General features: G+C 43.6%; 1 protein-coding gene across 1 annotated transcript; it reads left to right on the top strand.

The window, feature by feature from the left end:
* Positions 1–19,009, top strand: efemp2a (EGF containing fibulin extracellular matrix protein 2a). Its single transcript, XM_084331244.1, has 11 exons — positions 1–161; positions 5,474–5,775; positions 6,099–6,147; positions 6,755–6,946; positions 7,489–7,611; positions 10,025–10,141; positions 10,293–10,412; positions 11,097–11,216; positions 11,395–11,521; positions 16,147–16,342; positions 17,771–19,009. The coding sequence occupies exons 2-11, from the start codon at positions 5,674–5,676 to the stop codon at positions 17,942–17,944; spliced, it is 1,320 nt and encodes a 439-aa protein (XP_084187370.1). The 5' UTR covers positions 1–161; positions 5,474–5,673; the 3' UTR covers positions 17,945–19,009.
* The last annotated feature ends 2,859 nt before the right edge of the window (positions 19,010–21,868 follow it).

Raw genomic sequence — 21,868 nt, forward strand, 5'->3', positions numbered from 1 at the left:
CAGCTGCTCCAGCTGTCGGACTCGCACTCCGCTCTCTCAGGGTCATATAGAGGCAGGAGGAACAGGGACCACTTCTAACGAACTCACCAGGGACCACCACAGCAGAGGAGATCACAGCGACCGGGAAGGACAGAAGACGTGGACCCGGAAGATTTCAGGCTGTGAGTTCACCACGTTTGGTTCATGACTTGTATGAAAGAGAGAGAGAGAGAGAGAGTGTGTGTGTGTGTGTGTTTGGTGGTGGTGTGGTGTGTGTGTGTCCATGTGAGAGTCGGCGAGTGAGTTATTGAGAGTGTGTGAAGAGTCAAAGAGCACTTCTTACCCACGTTCAGTCATGTCTGGGCCGTTACACGTCACAGCTACGCCACTGCTCCCTCCGCTCTCAAGCTTCACAGCTACAGTCGGTTCCTTTACAGGAGCTCAGCATAGCATGGCCCACTGTATGTGTGTGTAGCGTGCTTTGTGCCCTGTGTTTTCTAGTCTGAGTAGGGGGGGGGGGGGGGGGGGGGGGGGGCAGAGAGTGACTCTATGAACGAGTAGGTGTTTTAGTATATATTGCAAAATCAAAAACTATTTCACAACATGATTTATGTCACAATCTCAGTTTACTCTCTTGCCTCCCGCTGACCTAAGGCATGGAGATCCTGTCAGGCTGTTGGTCACTTTGGCTCAGTATCTTAAGTTGGCTGGACTTTTCTCTGTGTGAGGGGGACAGACAGACTACGCTACCATATGTCCACACCACCACTAGACACCCACATTAAACCAGTGAAACAGGTGCCACCCAAAGCCACACACACACAGACACACGCGCACGTGCACACAACCTTTATGAAGCCACAGTGTAAGACACTGCCTTACTATTCACTGACAAACCACTTGGGTGCAGAGCAAGGCAAGATTTTATCACTGTGTTTATTTACTGTACTTTTATTGTACATTGTACAGCTCTTCCCTCTGCAGAGTAAAGCTCCAGTGGCCGCTATGGTTCAGGTGGGAGGATATGGCTATAGGGCCCTCTCTGGACCAGGCCCCCATCATCCTCTGTCACATCCTATGTATACAGTAACACATCACCGCACTAATCCATGCCTTGCTGCCTCTGCCGGCTGACCAGAACACAATACAACACCGCTGGGAGAGCAGAACCGCTCCGAAGGGACCCGTTATGTTACAGTGTGGGTTTTGTGAGCACATTTCTTCCTGCCGGCTTCAATCCATCAGTGAACAGGGGGAATATCCCACAACAGGAGTGAGCTTGTATGAGATGAAAGGTTTTCGGTCTTGGAGTTGCAGGTTCACTACCACAAGGGTAACAGAGCACAGTGTGGGCAGCCGTGATCTAGAGCTGTTCCATGCATGACTAAGCAGAACAGAACAAGGGGCAGCTATGTATACACTACAAGACATGTGTGTGTGTGTGTGTGTGTGTGTGTGTGTGTGTGTGTGTGTGTGTGTGTGTGTGTGTGTGTGTGTGTGTGTGTGTGTGCGTGTGTGCGTGTGCGTGTGTGTGTGTGTGTGGTCTAGTTGGGTGTTTGTTCTGGTCCCCATGAGGTCACCTTTATAACCCTGCATATATTATTGGTTGTTAAATTGAGCTGACTGTGGATTCAGAGAGGGGTCTGTTGCAGATGCTAGTCAGGCAGTGCCTTTGTTTGGAATAAAGCACCCACACTAAAAATGATCTACTGTCATGCGACCGTCACACATGGTAGTAATGACATAGACAAAATAATGATTGTAGTGTTATCAGAAATATTCTATAACACACAACAATAATGTTTAATCATCATTGAAGTATATTTACAGTGGTAGTAAAACATAGTAGACATACAGTGAACTTCTGCTCCGCCACAACACTTGCAGCATCCACCTCCACAATGAGGTGAGATGAGAAGTTTGGAGACCAGTGGCTGGAGGTTTGGCTCCAGCTGCCCTCATATGTGAACCATAGGGGGGGGGTTTCCCAGAACCTGATACCCTGGGAAACACTGCCACGGCAGGGCATCCCAGCCGAGGACTGGAGCCCACATCCTTGCCGCGGGCATTCCAGAGGTCCACCACCACTTGGTCCTCGGCGGCGGCAGGGCAGCATCTACGTCTCCCCGCCGGCCACAGTCAGGGGCCAGAGAGTGACTGGACTCCAGACTAGACTAGGCTAGTGGTCAGTTTGTTTTCTGGTGGGTTCGGATCATACTTTTGTCGGTTGTAAGAAAACCACAGTACCAACACAAACATTGGGAAGGTCACATATTGTGGCTGTGTGATTGCAAGGGGGGGATATATTACCATATGTGCTTATAGGCTGAGGGTTCATTGTATATTACTGCCTTTCACCACACTAGGGTCATGACTGGGAGTGTGATGTCATAAAGCCAGTATTTCTGTGTGTGTCTATGAACGCCATCCTGCGGCCTTGTGTTTGTCTCAGGGGCCGAGTACAACAATAAGCAGTGCTTGCTATGTGGCCTCTGAAATGTGGATGTGTGCGCGCACGCACGTAGACACGTCAGGAAGACAATGATTATAACTTTTCTCCCCATATAGTTTGACTGGAGCAAACAACCCTTGCTTAGAAATGTTTTATTATTGTTTCATTTGACCTACATCTTTTCTCCTTTTTTCAGTCTGAGGGAGCTGGAATAGTGTTTTCTTTTTCTAGATTCAGGTTCTTAAACAGTTGTTGAATAAAAGATGGTTCTGTGTCTCAAAAAGTCAAGCCGGTCTCTCCATATATTCAAATAACTGAACGCACTACACACTGTAGTAACACGTCATGATGACAAATACAGACACGATATTGCAGAAACACAACCACTGCAGTTTCAGAGGAGAAAATTCCTTGTCGCTGAAACAACTGAACTGAAAAGAAAGAAACAGGGCATCTGAGGGTGTGACAATGGTATGGCTGTAAAATAGGCAGATAATAGCCGAGATTTATGAGCTCCCACAGGCACTTCTGTGACACGGTTAACCCACAGCCCCCAGAGGCAACGCGCAGCCTCAGCAGACAACAAGACCATAATATGTGCTTGTAGACTGAGAAGAGCTAACGTGAAGGTATTTCTGGGTTGTTGACTTGGTTATTTTCAGCTGAAGGATTGGAGCACGTCATTATATTTACATGTTGGCTTCAGCTTGGATTCATCCCGTTCACTCTCATTGGAATTATAGGAGAGTTGTTTGATTATCAAATGAAGTGAATGAAGTCTATGTGATCTCACCAGGGTTATTATAGTTTTATATTTTTAATTTGTTTTTATTTTCTTTAGTTAATTCAGTTCAGTTAGTTTCCAGGGTGGGTTTTGCTAGTTTCAGTTTAGTTTTTCTTTTTAATATATATACTGTATATATATATTTTTTTTGATTGTTTAACAATGTTTTAGTTTCAGTTTCAGTTATTTTTGTTTATTATAACATGGGAGGTTTTTATAATCAGGGACCAGATTTAAGAAGTTCAGAAGGTATTATGTAATACAAACTTTGTGAAGGCAACTGACTCACAGTCAAGTAAACATCCCAGTCTCAATGAACATTATGCACCAATGCCTCCTCATGCTTGCTGTGTTGACACATTTTACCAAATTGACAAAGACTAAAATTAATGTTTTTACTTTATCTTTGTTAATTTTGTAAGTACACAATATAGTTTTACTAAATTTTTTTCTAAAGTCTAGTTTATTTAGTTTCAGTTGGTCTGGCCAACTGTCCTCTGCATGTGGCTCCAAATTCCTCAGAGACTCAGCAGCCGCCATCACCCCAGTCATCACACACATAATAAACCTCTCCATAAAACAGGGACACGTCCCCAAGGACTTCAAAATTGCGAGAGTAACACCCCTGCACAAAAAGGGCAGTAAATTAGACCCAGGCAACTACCGCCCTGTTTCTATCCTTACCTCCATCTCGAAAGTCATGGACAAAATTGTATACGAACAGGTCGAAAAGTACCTCGCGAAAAAAAATCTAATCTACGAATTCCAATCTGGCTTCAGAACATCCCACTCCACTGACACATGCCTTCTCTATTTAAACGACCACATCAAACAAGAGGTGGACGCGGGCAAATACTGCGGCATGGTCATGCTGGACCTACAAAAGGCCTTCGACACTGTCAATCACACCATTCTGTTTGACAAGCTAAAAGCAATTGGTTTTGATAGCCTATCAGTGAGCTGGATGCAATCCTACCTGGAGGGGAGAGAACAGATGGTGGAGGTAAACGGTACCCTATCCCCCCCCTCACAGTGAGCTGTGGTGTTCCACAAGGAAGCATACTAGGTCCGCTACTGTTCCTAATTTATGCAAATGACATGTCGTCAGCTTGTGACTGCAACTTGTTCCTGTTTGCGGACGACTCAGCCCTGCTGGTCTCTGACAAGAACAAGTTACAGGTTGAAAAAACCCTCAGCTCGGAACTAGGCAAAATCTGCATATGGCTCGCTGATAACAAACTATCATTACACATGGGCAAAACAGAGTCCATTCTCTTCGGTTCAAATAACAAACTCAGCAAGACCGACGGCTTCTCAGTTACAGTGGGTGACAATATTGTCACAAGGAAAGAAGAAATTACCTACCTGGGCTCCATCCTAGAGGCAAATCTTTCCTGTGACAAAATGGCATCCAATGTAATAAAAAAAGTCAACCAACGAACTCGATTCTTGTACCGGATCTCCTCACTGGTAAACAAGAATACCCTGAAGACTCTGGCAGGAGCACTCATTCAAGGGTACTACGACTATGCTTGCACCTCATGGTACCAAAGCACCTCAAAGGCGCTAAAAAAAAACACTCTCAAAGAACACCTACGGGAGACTGCAATTCGAAACTGGCCCCTGTAAATGTCCTAACCCAACCCAATATACAGTAAATGACCAAGTATGGTTTTGTCAATATTCCAATGTACAGTTTTGCTTGTACAGTTGTACAGTGTCCCACCCCACCCACCCAACCTCCTCCAATGTACAGTCTCCCCCCCACCTACCCTCCAATGTACAGTTTCTACGTCAAATGTATATACTCTCTTTTCTGGACTCTTTTGGTATCACAAACAGTACTGTATTTGCAAATCTGATATGTCATAAATGTATAGATGTAGCAGTACTGTCTATCTGTATGTCAAGTATGTCATATATGTTATGATGAATTGAAAATGGGGGACCCTGATGTAAACAAGACGAAAGTCTTTCTCTGGTCTGCATCCCCTTAACAATTGTATGTATTGAGCTGTACTGTACTGTACCCATTCTGCAATCTGTTAATAAAGTTTTCAATCAATCAATCAATCAATCAAAGCTTTGAAAGTTGATGCATCAATTTCAGAGAAGGGAATAACACACACAGTACCAGACACTGCGCTACAGCGGTCTGTGCTGAGAATTAATTATTATATTATAAGTATTTGATGATTTGTGAGTGACAGAGTCTCTTTATTTCCCTATTCCCCCATCCCTCCCTCCATCCAATACAGATACCACTGGGCACTGGGCAGCTCTGCACATCACAAGTCAACCGCTCCTCTCATCTGCAACGAAGGCGCCGCAACCCGTCTGACAGTCGTGTGTGTGTGTGCGTGCGTGTGTTTATGTGTGTGCTCGCTCACGCGCGTGTGTGTGTATTTGTGTGTTTACCTGTGTTTCTGCCTCATCTGCTACCAGTCCGTGCGTGAGCATGCAGGGTGTTTGTGTGTCAGTCTTGTGTCTGTGCGCGTGTGTGTCTGTACTTCTCCACAGTGCTATTTCACAGCCACCCACAGAAAGTGACACCTACACGGTAAGGATGGATGAATCTCCCGCTCCCTCTCTGTACCCGTCTCTCCTTCCTTTTTTCTTTGCATCCTTTAATCTCTACACACTGTACCTGTCAGGTGATATTAACTTTCTTTTTTGTTGTCAGTCTTATCTTCTGGCCTCCGCTCCTGTCTCTCTTGTCTTGTGTAGTAATGATGAGTCTCTCTTATTTATCATTATCTTTCTTCTTCATTGTTGCTACAGTATCCTATTAGGAACATATATAATGGATACTCCTATATTATTAAGCAGCTACATGCATATAAAGTTTAACACATTTATGTGTTTATTTCCTTCTCTCTGTAGGAATGCACAGATGGCTACCAATGGGACCCTCACACGCACCACTGCAAAGGTAAAGTTCTAACCATTTCCTGATTTTTATATTATTATGTGACCTTTATTTAAACAGATAAGATGAAAGAACAATGACATGTCATGTACAATGATGTCTGGAGTGTAGTCTATAGTCACTTATCTTCCTCCTCTCTCTCTCTCTCTCTCTCTCTCTCTCTCTCTCTCTCTCTCTCTCTCTCTCTCTCTCTCTCTCTCTCTCTCTCTCTCTCTCTCTCTCTCTCTCTCTCTCTCTCTCTCTCTCTCTCTCTCATATAAATACCCATTCCATAGAACTTGAATTGAAAGAACGGCCATTCCTGTTCAAATCTATTTGGTATAGATTGTACCTTAACAACATGGCCAGCGGCCGCCATACAATGTTGTCATGGAAATCAGTGTCGAAATTAATACACTGCCCATTCCCATAACAACATAATCACAATTCTATCTATAGGAGCCCTCTTAGATGTACCAAAGCAAATTAACACAATAACTTAGGGACAGACCCGGTCTGTTAGTCCTCATAGACATGACACTGGCAGCTTGAAACCATTCCCTTTATCTATCCTGCGATTTCAACAATAAAGTTATCATCTTATCTTAACTTATCTCATCTCTCTCATCAGACATAAACGAGTGTGAGACGATCCCTGACGCCTGCAAGGGCGAGATGAAGTGCTTCAACCACTACGGCGGCTACCTGTGTCTCCCCCGCTCTGCCTCTGTCATCCCGGCCCCGGAGCCCAGCACACCCACCGCCAACGAGCCCTTCAACCCCTGCCCCCTGGGCTACGAGCCCCAGGGAGACAGCTGTGTGGGTGGGTGTCTCTCTGTCTGTTTGTGTGTGTGTGGGTAGGGGTGGAGGGGAGGAGGGCTGGAGGTGAACAGGTGGCTATGGGGGGTGTGTGTGTCTCTATCTCTATCTCTATCTCTCGTGGATGGGTGCAGATTGTAAGGGACATGTGGCCATAGCAGGTGTTTGGACTGGTGGGGGTGGGGGGGTGGGTGGGGGGGGGGGTGAGTATGTGTCCATGGGGGGTGGACTGAGAGTGCTGGAATTTGGAGATTTCGCACCAGGACAGCTGCTCCGTTTTATAAAACAGGCCTGTGGCGAGAAAGCTACTTGTACTAGCGGGGCTGTTACAGTAGGTGTTGATATGGAATGCAACTACTAGACAGACAGTGCTAATGATTCAGCATTGTGTGTGTCATTCTCAGCTGTCAGGCTGCAAATCAAGGGCTCGTAGTGTAGAGACTCCGTTGTAGTCTCATTTTAGACAATCATGTCAGATGATGCTCTTTCCACTCATAATTCACCATAATTAGAGTTTCTATGCATTTCATGTCCTGCCACACACAGATGTGGATGAGTGCGAGCGAGATGAGCATGACTGCCAGCCCAGCCAACAGTGTATCAACACGCAAGGCACCTTCACCTGCCAGTGCCCAGAGGGTTACCGCAAGGTTGGCCCTGAGTGCATCGGTAAGAAAATCTCCTTCCTTTTCCCCGTTACCACCGGTGTGGTTCAACAGGCCAGGACATACTAGCAACCCTGTACAATAAGACTTATCACTGCATGAGGGTTGATCTTGGTCATGTGCGGGAAATATGATCTATGTCCAATCCATCTGTGTACAGCTTGACTAGTTTAATATATATAATATAACTAGACAAACTAGTAAACTAGTCTGACTACAGCAGACAATTTCTACAGTCTGACTGTCTCTTTAACACATTGAGTGCCAGCAGGGGGCGCACTATTTATCGCTTGAATGCCAGCCTTTTTGGACTGATTTTCCGATATTTCATGATTTTCGTGGAGCTATTTCTATATTCTATATTATGGCTATGTGTCTAATACGCCCGTCGCTTATCAATGACTTGCTTGCAGTCAACATGTACGAAACGGATTGTTTCTTCATCTGTACATTTCTGTTTTATACCGTTTTGAAAAACGGACGTTTTTGGAAATTTCTAGGAAAAATAAAAGATTCCGTGATAATAGCTCTTTACTGGAATACACATTGTCATTTTCCGGCTGATTTATTAATAGTTTTCAAATAAACGCTAGATTATCGATAGTATATGTGTACTTATGCACGCTAGAGAAGCGGGCTGAAAAATCGATTATCTATGACCTCGTCAGCGCTAACGTCATACACGCACATACACACATATGGGACACGTTGCGAAATATGTGAAAAAAAACATCTGATTACCCCAAGACTGGTAAAATAGATTCCTTACCTCAGATCAGATGTTCTGCAAAAAGATTATTCCAATTCCTGATCGCCATTCCAAATATCGATCACGTTTATTGATCCAACGATCCAACCTCGAAACACATATTCCACGCTGCTCTGAGGGTCCACAATGAATGCAATCGTCTCGGGTTACATGCCTGAGAAGTAAAATGTGGATTCTGGGTTTTTTCCCATGCATTTCCATTGAGTCCAATCCAATGGGTGCATTACCATCCGGGAGACAATAGGGGGCGGTATTTGCCCTGTTCGAGCTCATAGACAGAGAGCTACAATACTCACCACTGTATTCTCTATGATAATGTCGGTTGGTCTTCTCTGACTGAGAGACACAATAATCACTGGTGTCTGTATATCTATAAAGCCCCCAAATTACCATCATATTACTTCTATGTTACACTGGAACCCTGGTCCACTTTTAACTCTCTCCAGTGACTGGCTGGCTCTTCAGGTACCTTATGCCAGGACTGATCTAGTAAAGATCAGTCTGTTAGTTTTAGTGCAGCAGACTCATGATATTCATATATATATATATATATATATATATATATATATATATATATATATATATATATATATATATAAAAAGAATTTGTAAAAAAAAAAGATCTATTGAGCTTTATGTATGTTTTGATTATTTTTCCACCTGGTCTAAGCGAAACGCGAAATCAACATTTATCAGACCTGCTATTCTTGCATAACAGATTTTCATTGGCTATCAATAATGTTAGCAGTTTTGTTGAGTGGCGCGAGATGCTGTAAAGACGTCAACACACTAGGAAACACACTTTTTTGCTTTTGTAAAACTGACCAACCATGAGGGAAGGTTACTTGCAAGCAGTGCAGCAGTCTGCCACTCAACACTACTCAAGGGAGAGCAAGCATTGTCCAGTTAATGTGAAGCTCTGTAGAAACATCAAACTCTCAAGCATGAGGTACAGAAGCCAACCTAGACATAACCAAGAAGCTGAGATGGAGAAATGTCACCATCTTCATTCTCAAAATCGACCTGAGAGCAAAAGAAAATCAAAAGAGTCCATTAGTCCAACTGCAGCCCTTCGCAGTAGGCAAGACTTCCAGAGGAGGCGGTTACAGGTGTTGCACAATCTGGTTGCAAAGAAGAAAAGATAAGGTCCTAACGTTAGTGTTTGAGCCAGGATGACTTGGGAGGGGTCAAGATGACCCCCTTTAAATTGAGACTGAGATATTTGATTCATTTTCTTTGTCCCTTTCCTCTCCCACCTTCCTCTTCCCTGTGAACAGTTCAATCCATACAAATAAAATGTGTTCATTCATTCAAATGGAGTGTTTATTAAGACACTAAGATCGTTTCGAAAATTTTCAGTTTTTTTTCTTAAGGTGCAATCACATCCCTGACTCTTATACCTCTTGGACGCTTTAGGTTTATACTTAATAACTGTCCATTATTGACCCGTAACTCTATTAACTGATACTGTTTGTTGTTTTGTATCATTGGATTTCTATTTTAGCTTGTCGATTATATGTTTTCATGTCTTAATGCTCGGCATCATTGAAAATGAAGGTCTCCCTCAATTGATTCTCAGAATCTTAAATAAAGGTTTGAATGAATGAATGAATGAATGGATCTCTTCCTCTGTCTCCCTCTCTCTCAGACATTGACGAGTGCAGGTACAGGTACTGCCAGCATCATTGTGTCAATGTCCCCGGCTCCTTCTCCTGCAAGTGTGAGCCTGGATTCCAGCTGGCAGGAAACAACCGGTCCTGTGTCGGTGAGTTAAGGTCATCCAGACAGCATGCAGAACAACGGCAGCCAAATTACATTTAGGACTCTCCTACACAGTCATCTTCAGCACACAGACATCAGTCACAGTTTGTTCCAATAAATGAACATTAACACTCCGTTCCCTGCGTTATTTTCAGATGTGAATGAATGTGAGTTGGGCGCCCCTTGTTCCCAGAGGTGTTACAACACATATGGAACCTTCCTTTGTCGCTGTGACCAGGGCTTCGAACTGGGGCCTGATGGTTTTACCTGCAATGGTAGGAGAGTCTGTCTGTCTGTCTGTCTGTCTGACTATTATTATTATTATTATTATTATTATTATTATTATTATTATTATTATTATTATTATTATTATTATTATTATTATTATTATTATTATTATTATTATTAGTGCTAACTAGCTATGTATACAGTACTATCCAGTAGTACTAGTGCCAACTAGCTTCTAATATAGTACTATCCAGTACTAGTACTAACTAGCTTCTAATACATTACTAGTGCTAACTAGCTACTAATACAGTGCTATCCAGTACTAGTACTAACTAGCTTCTAATACATTACTAGTACTAACTAGCTACTAATACAGTGCTATCCAGTACTAGTACTAACTAGCTACTAATACAGTGCTATCCAGTACTAGTACTAACTAGCTACTAATACATTACTAGTGCTAACTAGCTACTAATACAGTGCTATCCAATACTAGTGTTCAGTACTAGTGCTAACTAGCTAAAATACAGTACTATCCACCAGTATCGGAACTAACTAGCTACTAATGCAGTACTATCCAGTACTAGTACTAACTAGCTACTAATACAGTAACCTACTATCGAGTAGGCCTACTAGTGCTACTTAACTGGCTACTTATATGGTACTAGCTACTAATACAGTACAATGCAGTTTCCTCAGTGTGTTTGGTTTATATTCTTCATTGCACACAGACATAGATGAGTGCAGCTACTCCAGTTACCTGTGTCAGCACCAATGTGTCAACGAGCCGGGGAAGTTCTCCTGCGTGTGCCCGGAGGGATACCAGCTGCTGGGCACCAGACTATGCCAGGGTAAGCACGCTCTCACACCTTCCTCTCAACATAATGTGTCATAGTCATACTTTATGTTAATTGTTCTATTTTCTGTTTATGTAAAAGGTGGGCATCTCTATTTTATTCTATTGTGTTCTATTCATTCTTCAGATAACATTCACCCTTTCTTTCTTTTTTTTTTATCTTTCTTCCCCAGATATAAACGAGTGTGAGACAGGTGAGCATCAGTGTACGGAGGGACAGACCTGTGTGAATATCCATGGACGCTACCAGTGTGTTGACACTAACCGCTGTCAGGACCCTTATGTACAAGTATCTGATAAGTGAGTGACCACACACACACACACACACACACACACACACACACACACACACACACACACACACACACACCACACACACACACACACACACACACACACACACACACACACACACACACACACACACACACACACACACACACACACACACACACACACACACACACACACACACACACACACACACACACACACACACACACACACACACACACACACACACACCATAACAGCTACATGCCTAACCTTAACCACTGACACAAAAATCTGGGGTGTTGCACAGAATCCCTTAAATGGTTTCCTTAGCTAAGAAAAAACATTAATATTTACTGCAGTGGAAAGATTCTACAGTTTCCATGGAGACTGCTGGAGTAAGCCCAGTTCCGTGCACTCCGCATCATTGTAAATCAGAGCTTGCTCTCAATGATCTATCGAGATTAAATAAAGATTGAATGACTTGGGAGATGGCAGAAGAAAATAAAGTAAGAAAAACCACATTGGTCAGAGGAGGAAAATATTATACTATTAGAGGAATACAATAAAAGATAGCACATACTGAAATGTACATTTGATCCGCAAACAAAAAACTAAAAATGCGGGAGGAAATTGCAACGAAAATTATCCATCCACTTTTTCTCCTTATTTTTCCATTTTTCTCCCATCCCAATTTCGCCTAGCCAATTCTCCCTTCAATTCTCCCCTCCCCTGTCTCAAACGTTGCTAGACTATGCCTCCCACTGGTCGGCTGCAGTGAGGACGAAGCTTTGCATCACGTGTCCCCTCCTGTACACGAGGAGGCAGCCGTCGCATCTTTTCACCTGTACAGTGTGATCTCTCAGTGGCGAGGAGTAACGCGTGGGAGGCTTACGCTGCCCCCGTTACTTCCTGATTCTGCTGTACAGGCGCACCAACCGACCTGTAGGAGTCGCCATCCACAACGTCCAATCCCCACCCACCAGCTTTCCCACCCCTAACACTGCCAATTGTGTTAGTATGAACGACCAGCCAAGCTGGTAGCAACGCCGAGAGCTGGGCTCGAACCCAGCATCTCCTGCGTTAGTGGCGAGCGCCTTGCCCACTGCGCCACTTATCCGCCCAAGACGTCAATTGTTAATTTTCTTCATTTATCCGCATAAACATGTTGTGGTTAATATTGAGTCACAGGTACCTTACATTCCCCCCCTTACTTTGGTTGCTACGGTCTTTTGTGCAACGGTTTAACTAACAGACTCATTAACACTTTCTCTGCCAGAGACGCCTAAACTCGTCATTCCCCGCCATGCTAATTCTGCCAATGACGCCGTAACACATCATTGAGATCAATATGGGCTATAAATCACGTTCTGGAGAAAACTGCAGAAAACGATAAAAACATATTTATACTTTAGACTGTATTTTAGTATGAATATGTGAATGAAAAAGTATAACGTTCCTTTTTTTTTTTTAATTTTTTTTATTATTGCAAAACAAAACTTATTAAAAGTCAGTACTCAACACACAATGTATAATGAAACTTTCAGTAAAGGTGGTTAAAATATATGCAAGTACAGAAACAGGATAAAACAAAAATAGTCAATAATAACATTTTAACCGTATACCGTGTATATCCAGCGAAGTTACAATTATATAAATGTTAGTATATAATATACCCCGAATACCTATTTTCTAAAACCCTACACACATATGCTCCAGCTCAAATCCCCCCCTCCCGGACCCCCTCCTGGATCAAGTATAGTAAGTAAAGTATAACGTTCCTACGTCCTGAACGATAGATAATTGACGTTGAATGGGCCATAGTAATGTCAATTTAGCAATACAATTTAAAAAGTTATAGCCCTGCAAAGAAGGGGAACTTATCCATAGACAAATAGAGCTGGCAGAGAGGGGTATAATGATGTACATAAGCCTGGCGAAGAAAGTGTTAAATATAAGACCAGGATGAGGAGAAAATGTTAAATACTTAAGTGAACATTTTAAGGAAACCTTAAGAAGAAGACTTAAGGGTGTTTTGTGCAACCAATTCTATTTAAGGAAACCTTAACTCAGATTTTAAGGAAAATATGAACTTAAAGGAAAACTCCAACATTTTGGGAAATTAGCTTATTTAACATCTTCCCTGGAGTTAGACAAGAAGATGCATACCTTTTTTGTCTCTGTGCGTGCATTTAGCTTAGGGAACAGTCGCTCTGTTAGCGTAGCTTAGCTTCATCACTGGAAGTGGGGGAGGGTTTGAGCCTGACGTTCCCTACAGTGCCCTACAGTCACGAAATACACTCCAAATACAACTCCAAAACGTTCATGTAAACATGTTGTGACCTGTGTATTCACCACGTGGAGAAATAAAAAATAATTGAATTAGACAATTACGTTTTATAAGCAAATATACTCTGAACTATTTTTTTGACCAACCACTACTCTATGAGCGCAGCCAGTGATTTCAACGTGACGCTGTGTGTGTTTACATTCTCATTCATTCAAAAGATCCAAACCGATTGAAGTTTATGGATACCATGACTTGAAATCTTCTTACCTTGATGATTAAAAGCCTCCCCAATTTAGAAAACAGTAATCCAATGGCTGGTATTGATATACTACTAACTACTGCACGCTAACGGAGCTAACCGGACACTCAAGCAGATAACGAGAGCAATGACTTCCTTTCTGGGGGGTTTCAAAATAAAAGAGCGACGTCTATAGCAGCGGAATACGTTTATTTTGTACATTATCTAACGTTAACACGAACCTAAACTAACGTTACAACTAACCTAAAGTTAGTTTAGGTTCGTGTTAACGTTAGATAATGTACAAAATAAACGTATTCCGCTGCTATAGACGTCGCTCTTTTATTTTGACAACCCCAGAAAGGAAGTCATTATATATGCTTTGCGATCCTGGTCTGTGTTAGCTCCGGTTAGCTCAGAGCGTCCGGTATATAACAATACCAGCCATTGGATTACTGTTTTCTAAATTGGGGAGGCTTTTAATCATCAAGGTAAGAAGATTTCAAGTCATGGTATCCATACATTTCAATCGGTTTGGATCTTTTGAATGAATGAGAATGTAAACACACACAGCGTCACGTTGAAATCACTGGCTGCGCTCATAGAGTAGTGGTTGGTCAAAAAAATAGTTCAGAGTATATTTGCTTATAAAACGTAATTGTCTAATTCAATTATTTTTTATTTCTCCACGTGGTGAATACACAGGTCACAACATGTTTACATGAACGTTTTGGAGTTGTATTTGGAGTGTATTTCGTGACTGTAGGGCAATGTAGGGAACGTCAGGCTCAAACCCTCCCCCACTTCCAGTGATGAAGCTAAGCTACGCTAACAGAGCGACTGTTCCCTAAGCTAAATGCACGCACAGAGACAAAAAAGGTATGCATCTTCTTGTCTAACTCCAGGGAAGATGTTAAATAAGCTAATTTCCCAAAATGTTGGAGTTTTCCTTTAAGGTGTTTTGTGCAACCGGACCTAGCTTTTTCCGAATTGGACAAACTAAGTCAGAAACGCGCACGCACGCACACACACACACACATGCACGCACACACACACACACATACACACACACACACACACACACACACACACACACACACACACAGACACACACACACACACACACACACACACACACACACACACACACACACACACACACACACACACACACCTTTTACCCATTACTAAGATATGTGCTGGCCCTCATTTCAAAATAATCAGCCTCTACACCACAATTACCTTTTCCATATATTTGTCCAACTTTTTGAATTTGAATATGTTCCAGTATTAGAATTAGAAAACTATTAGCATAGTGAAACAAGTGTTGAATTGGTAACAGGTGTGAGTCCTTTATTCCTAGAGCCTGTTAGGTAGTATAATACATGTTTGGGAAAAAAGAACGACATAGGGGAAAATGGCTACTGTTCAAATGTAATTGGGGTTATCCATCTTGATTTTGGGACAGTCATATTACAGTACACCCTCTGCTGGCTGGTTTATGAACTGCTTTATTCACTTTGATGCATGATCGTTCAAGGAGTGTATTTTTTAGCAGGTATTTAGAATGAAAGTAATTGGTTAATGATTAAATAAGTGATAATTACATTCAAAAACGTACCCTTAAAGGGGCACTTCACCAAAGAAGCTGATATATTTTGCACATAATCTCACACACATCCAAAAACAGTTTTGGACACATTCATTTAGTTAGATGGTTATTGAGAGTAAATGAGTTTGAATATCGCCACCAGTGATGTCATGGGGGACATTGGATCCTTGTGTTGTGTTAATTAATGAAATGATAAGGTAGCAGTCCCAGTGTAAGACAAGGTGTTGCTATTTTTCATCTACATCATTTCATGGAGCTGTAATCAACACACAACACTAGGATTCAGTGTCCCCGATCACAACCACAGTAGAGATCGAATGATTTTGGATTAATTATATAGGCTACAATTTTCGTGACGGTTGTTCAAAACAGACTCATCTGTTCATATCTGGTGTTTGTCTGAAGGCTTGGGTTCTATTGACTCATACTGACTCTTCACCTCTGCTTGACCAGTCGCTGCGTGTGCCCCGTGACCAAGCACTCATACTAACTCTTCACCTCTGCTTGCCCAGTCGCTGCGTGTGCCCTGTGACCAAGCCTGCCTGTCGAGAGCTGCCCTTCTCCATCGTGCACCGCTACATGAGCATCACCTCGGAGCGCTCCGTACCGTCCGACATCTTCCAGATCCAGGCCACCAGTGTGTCCCCGGGGGCCTACAACACCTTCCGCATTCGCTCAGGAGACGAAGACTCGGACTTCTACATCAGGGTGAGCAGCACGCGGCACAGTGGAAGGGAATACAAAACCAAAGATGCGGTAGTTAGTCATTGGTAATTGTTACACCAATTCTGCCGCTGTTTACACAAACAATGGCAGTTTCAGGGGGGTGGCTACGTGGCGTAGTGGGCAAGGCGCTCGCCACGAATGACGGAGACGCTGGGCTTGCCTGTTCAAGCCCAGCGCTCCACATTGCTTTCAGTTTAGCTGGTCGTTCATACTAATACACATTGGCCGTATTAGGGGGTGGGAAACTGATGGGTGGGGATCGGGCGTTGTGGACAGCGACTCCTACAGGTCGGTTGGTGCGCCTGCGCAGTAGAATCAGGAAGTGTTGGGGGCAGCGTGAGCCTCCCACGCGTTACTCCTCGCCACTGAGAGATCGAGCTGCGCAGGTGAAAAGATGCGACTGCTGTTACCTCAAGTACCGGAGGGGACTTGTGCTATGTATGACTTAGTCCACATTGCAGCCGGCTTGTGGGAGGCAAGAAACAGCGTTCGTGACAGGGGAGGGTTGAATTGGATGATACGAAATTGGGATGGGAGAAAATATAGAAAATGGGAGAAAAAGTGGATAAAAAAAAAACAATGGCAGTTTCAGTGGAATTGCGTTGCGAGGGAGCAGCTTGGACCCATGTTTATTTCCTGTCAGCTATTGTATTAGCAAACACTGCAACAGGAAATAAACTTGGTGTCCATTTAGAATGTTTATGTTGTCAAGTTGAAAGCGTCTATAGTCACATACATTCTTCAAGAGTTTGATCTGTAGATGGATTATGAGCTACTTGGAAGTTTCTCACCTAATTGTAAATCAGCATATAGTAAATCAGTTTCAAACATCATCAATATAAACAAACCATTTACACCCACAAAATACAGCAAATACAATTAACGGTGCTATAGATACAAAAAATGTATGTAGAGTAATTATTTATTATTTATATAATAATAAAAAAAAACTGATAAAAACATCCACAGAGCTTTTAGAAATGTGCAGAATAAAAGTATTGCTTTCCCCCCAAAAAAGTTTGATTAATGAATTTATAATAATAAAAATGTTGGCGGCTCCAAACTGAATGTTGTTGTTTACATGTTGTGTGCATGTATCCCCTCCCTACTTCCCATTCCCCCACGTGGAATGCACCTGATTGAATAAATTACATGCTGGTGCTCTAGTAGTGTGACATCTAGTGGCTGAATGTTATCTATTCTATAGTACCTTTAAATACTCATATTGTCCAGTTGTCTTGTTTATAGTCCTTGTGTTGTTGTCTCCATTCATATTTCCTAGTTTTGGTGGTGGGGCTACCCATGTGTTTATTTACGTGTGGAGAGTCAACTGAAAGGTGAAAAAGGGGTCATTTTTACGTGCAGGTAGATAAATGTGCTGAAGGACCTTCTGGTTTTTGTCTCCCTCAGCAAATCAACAACATTAGTGCCATGCTGGTGCTGGCCCGTGCCGTGACCGGGCCCAAAGAGTACACACTGGACCTGGAGATGGTGTCCGTCAACCCCCTGCTCAGCTACCAGAACAACTACCAGACCAGCTCCGCCCTCAGACTCTCCATCTACATCGGGCCATACGCCTTCTAGACAAGAGGCAATGGTGAGAGAGAGAGAGAGAGAGAGAGAGAGAGAGAGAGAGAGAGAGAGAGAGAGAGAGAGAGAGAGAGAGAGAGAGAGAGAGAGAGAGAGAGAGAGAGAGAGAGAGAGAGAGAGAGAGAGAGAGAGAGAGAGAGAGAGAGAGAGAGAGAGAGATAGAGAGAGAGAGAGAGAGAGAGAGAGAGAGGGAGAGAGGGAGAGAGAGAGAGAGAGAGAGAGAGAGAGAGAGAGAGAGAGAGAGAGATACAAATCTAACATCCCAAGGAGGCAGAAGATGTGGACACTTAACAGTCAGATGAAGTCAAAAGTGGTCCAAGCTGTTCAGTCAGTCACTGTCATTTGATGTACTGTCTCTGCTGGCTTCTCCTACTTAAAGGACAGGTACAAGCCTTTTTTTCCCTTTTAAAACATTGTGAGACAGCTCTGCGTAGGAGTCTGCAGTCCTAACCGATACAAAGACAAATCTAGTCCAGCTAATCTGCCCCTTGCATTTAACCTGCCAGGCTGTACTCCCCTGTCTTTAGGAACCATTGTCATCTGCTCATCCTTGACTTCAATTATTTTTCACTGTACACCCATCTGGCAGCATCATTCTGTGGTGAATATGTATAAAAGCTATAATGTTCTAAGGGATAATACACGTTTGTTTGTTTTTGAGTAGGCTGATAAAATCTATGTGGAATTTCAAGTTTCTAACTCTTCTTCAGGTGAAATGATTCACTCATACTGTTACCAAAGCAACCTGACTAACCAACAGCTTCTCCAATCAGCATCCATATCTTCAGCTTGGAGTTATCCAGAAGCACTTTTTTTTTTTATAATATTAAAATACTGTCTGCCATTTACATTTGACCATTTCACTGTATTTGTGGGTTCATATTTCTTGTTCATTGAAGTGACTCAGTAACCACTCAGATCGGACCTCAGCATCAACTCCTCGTGTCTCTTCTCCATCACACCTCCACGCTCACTGTCATTTGTAGTTTTGTCACATTACTGATCATGCTGTATTTTTTTGTCAAAGAAGTGAAACCAAATAAATCATATACCTTTTCATCCCTGTGTCACGTTGTCAATCACGGTTTTTGCTGCGTCTCTCTCCTTCACCCTCTCCTCCACCCTCTCCTTCACCCTCTCCTCCACCCTCTCCTTCACCCTCTCCTCCACCCTCTCCTTCACCCTCTCCTCCACCCTCTCCTTCACCCTCTCCTCCACCCTCTCCTTCACCCTCTCCTCCACCCTCTCCTTCACCCTCTCCTCCACCCTCTCCTTCACCCTCTCCTCCACCCTCCTTCACCCTCTCCTCCACCCTCTCCATCCACCCTCCTTCACCCGCTCTGTCCACCCTCTCCTCCACCCTCTCCTTCACCCTCTCCTTCACCCTCTCCTCCACCCTCTCCTTCACCCTCTCCTCCACCCTCTCCTTCACCCGCTCTGTCCACCCTATCCTTAACCTCCTAAACCTGTGTCTTCTGACCAGTGGCCGCTGTCTCTCTGTCTTCCAAAATCTGTTGATATCCATTACAGAAAAGCTCTTAGCTGGTTGACCTTTCAGAAATGTCCCCCCCCCCCCCCCCCAAGGTACAGTGTCCTCCAGAGCAGCTCAGAATCTCACACACGACTGGGCCACATCATCACTGTCTTCACAGAGTAAATGGAAAAGGTCTCTGTGAATTTTTTTTTACGCATCCCTTTCGGCGTGACTATTCCAATTTGCAATATGTCTTGTTTCTGGGTGATTTTGAGGAATGGACGAGAGCCTGAATCCACATCCATATGATGATGTGTTTGGTTTATTTGGAACTATTGGGAGGTGGGTAAGGGGGGGAACAACTGCCTTTGATTGGTGTACGACTGCAGTGGATGGCGACAACATAACATGGACTAATCTTCATACTGTATGTGTGTGTAGCATGGAGGATAGCAGAAGCATGTGATCTATATTTGACTGACTGGAGGCCATCCTGCCTGCGTAGTGATTCTCTCCTTACCCACAGAGAGAGAAGGAGGAGGAAAGAGGGGAAAGCCCTTATTTTACAATCCACTGCTCTCTCTGCCGATAGCTCCACCCACTTATCCACCCTCTTACACAAGACACCTCCCCTCTGTGTCCTCACTACTGGGGTGATGACTCACATTATACACACACACAGCATGGTCTTAGGTAATCAAGAGTAGACAGAGCTCAGCCACAAGGGGGCAGTACACTACATGGATCACATCTCAGCCTGGGCCAGGAATAGTAACAGCAAAAAGGAGAGGGAGAATTTGTTGGTTTTGTAACATAATTGACTACTGAACCTGCCCTGCCTCTCACTTTCTGTGAACGCGTACACCTGTGGGAGGAACAAGCTTCACACACTTTCACATCCTCCTGTACAAAGCTTGTATAGTACTTACAGCATCAGCCTGACAGCATGGCATCTTGTCTATAAGAGAAGGAGGAGGCTGGTGAAGTTGTGGCTCTGCTCTGTGTGTAACGGCCCTGGTTGTTTACCGTGGGAAGACTGGCTGAGCACTGCCCTGCTAACCTTTCACACAATTCCCCACTTTCACCCCACTGGCACCTGGAAGCTGCCAGTCCATCCTTCTACTGAGCAGCTCCCCAGGAGCAGCTGGGTGCTAAGTGCCTTGCTCAAGGGCACTATGGAGGTAGTTTATATTAGGGAGTAGAGAGCATTTCTCATTCACTTCCACTGCCCAGATCGTCCTGGTCAGTCTGGGTGATCAAACTGGCAAACCTCCAGCCATAAGCCTGCTTCTCTAACCTTTAGGCCACCACTGTCACCACAACCTCAGACATGTTCATAACCTTACTGTTTGTGGCTTAAAATCTGCAGGCCTACCAAAGCAGAGGGTATAGCTAGGCAACTAGCATGATTCTACCCAGTTTCTACTGTGATGGGTAGTTGGGATATGTTGCGGAGATGATTTCCATTAAATGCCCTTAAATCGTATTGAACCTCTATAAAGTGTGTGTGTGTGTGTGTACATGTGCTAGTGGGAAGAACAGAGTGGCACAAGTCCCCTGGCATTTCCTGTTGGACACACATGCACACACATACTGTGTACACACACACACACAAAAACACAACACACGCTAACGTGTCATATTGTGGGTATGCATGTGTGAGCATATTTGTTTATGAGTGACTGTGCCCACACAGACAAGTGGGTGGAGTGTTTGGGATGGCAGAGGGGAGTAGAGCACACTGGGCCTCTTTCTGGCACCATCACCCAGCTATGATCTCATCTCTGGGTAAACCATTCCCTGCAGGACCATGTGGGACAGACTCATGTGGAAGTGGGACGGACCATGTGGAGGTGGGAGTGGGACAGGAAGCACAGCAAATAGTGGATAAGCTCCCAGGATCAGCAGAAGAAACACTCTACTTTAGTCCATGCTGTTCTGTAGTTTGTTTCAAGACACCCAAAACTGTTCTGATAATGATGGAATTGTCTTGTCATCAGGCTATTTCTTCAATATATTTGGTGCCTATTGTATTACAAAAGCCCTCGCTACCTCCCCCTCCAACACAGGTATATTTATTCATGAAGAAGAACGGTACGAGGTGGAGTGTCACTTCCCTCCACCCACTCTCTACCACTTAGATAGGTTCATTAATGAAGAGCAGGCAGTGGAATTCCTGTGTGACATCAATAACAGCCATCACAGTACAAAGAGGTTTTAAGAGGGTGCATTTGTAGGGTTGTATTAGCTAATTCAGGGTCTTTGTGCTATATATAGAGACTGAGAGTGGTCATATTAACAGATACCCGATGCATAAACAATGACACCCTGATGCCAGCGAAAGTCCAAAAACAGTCCATAATGCATCTAGTTAGGTTTGAGTGACAACTAACAGGAGACGTGGTACATGTGATCAGGGTTTTGAAGTCTGATCATGTGCAATT

This window comes from Notolepis coatsorum, assembly GCF_963971535.1.
Source record: "Notolepis coatsorum genome assembly, chromosome: 16".
In the NCBI taxonomy this organism is placed as follows: Eukaryota; Metazoa; Chordata; class Actinopteri; order Aulopiformes; family Paralepididae; genus Notolepis; species Notolepis coatsorum.

Bases quoted from the DNA above. Each gene is read 5' to 3' on its own strand.
- efemp2a (XM_084331244.1), top strand. From the start codon at position 5,674: ATGCAGGGTGTTTGTGTGTCAGTCTTGTGTCTGTGCGCGTGTGTGTCT. The intron at 6,947-7,488 runs GTGGGTGTCTCT...TGCCACACACAG, and splicing joins CCAGGGAGACAGCTGTGTGG to ATGTGGATGAGTGCGAGCGA. The intron at 7,612-10,024 runs GTAAGAAAATCT...CCTCTCTCTCAG, and splicing joins GGTTGGCCCTGAGTGCATCG to ACATTGACGAGTGCAGGTAC.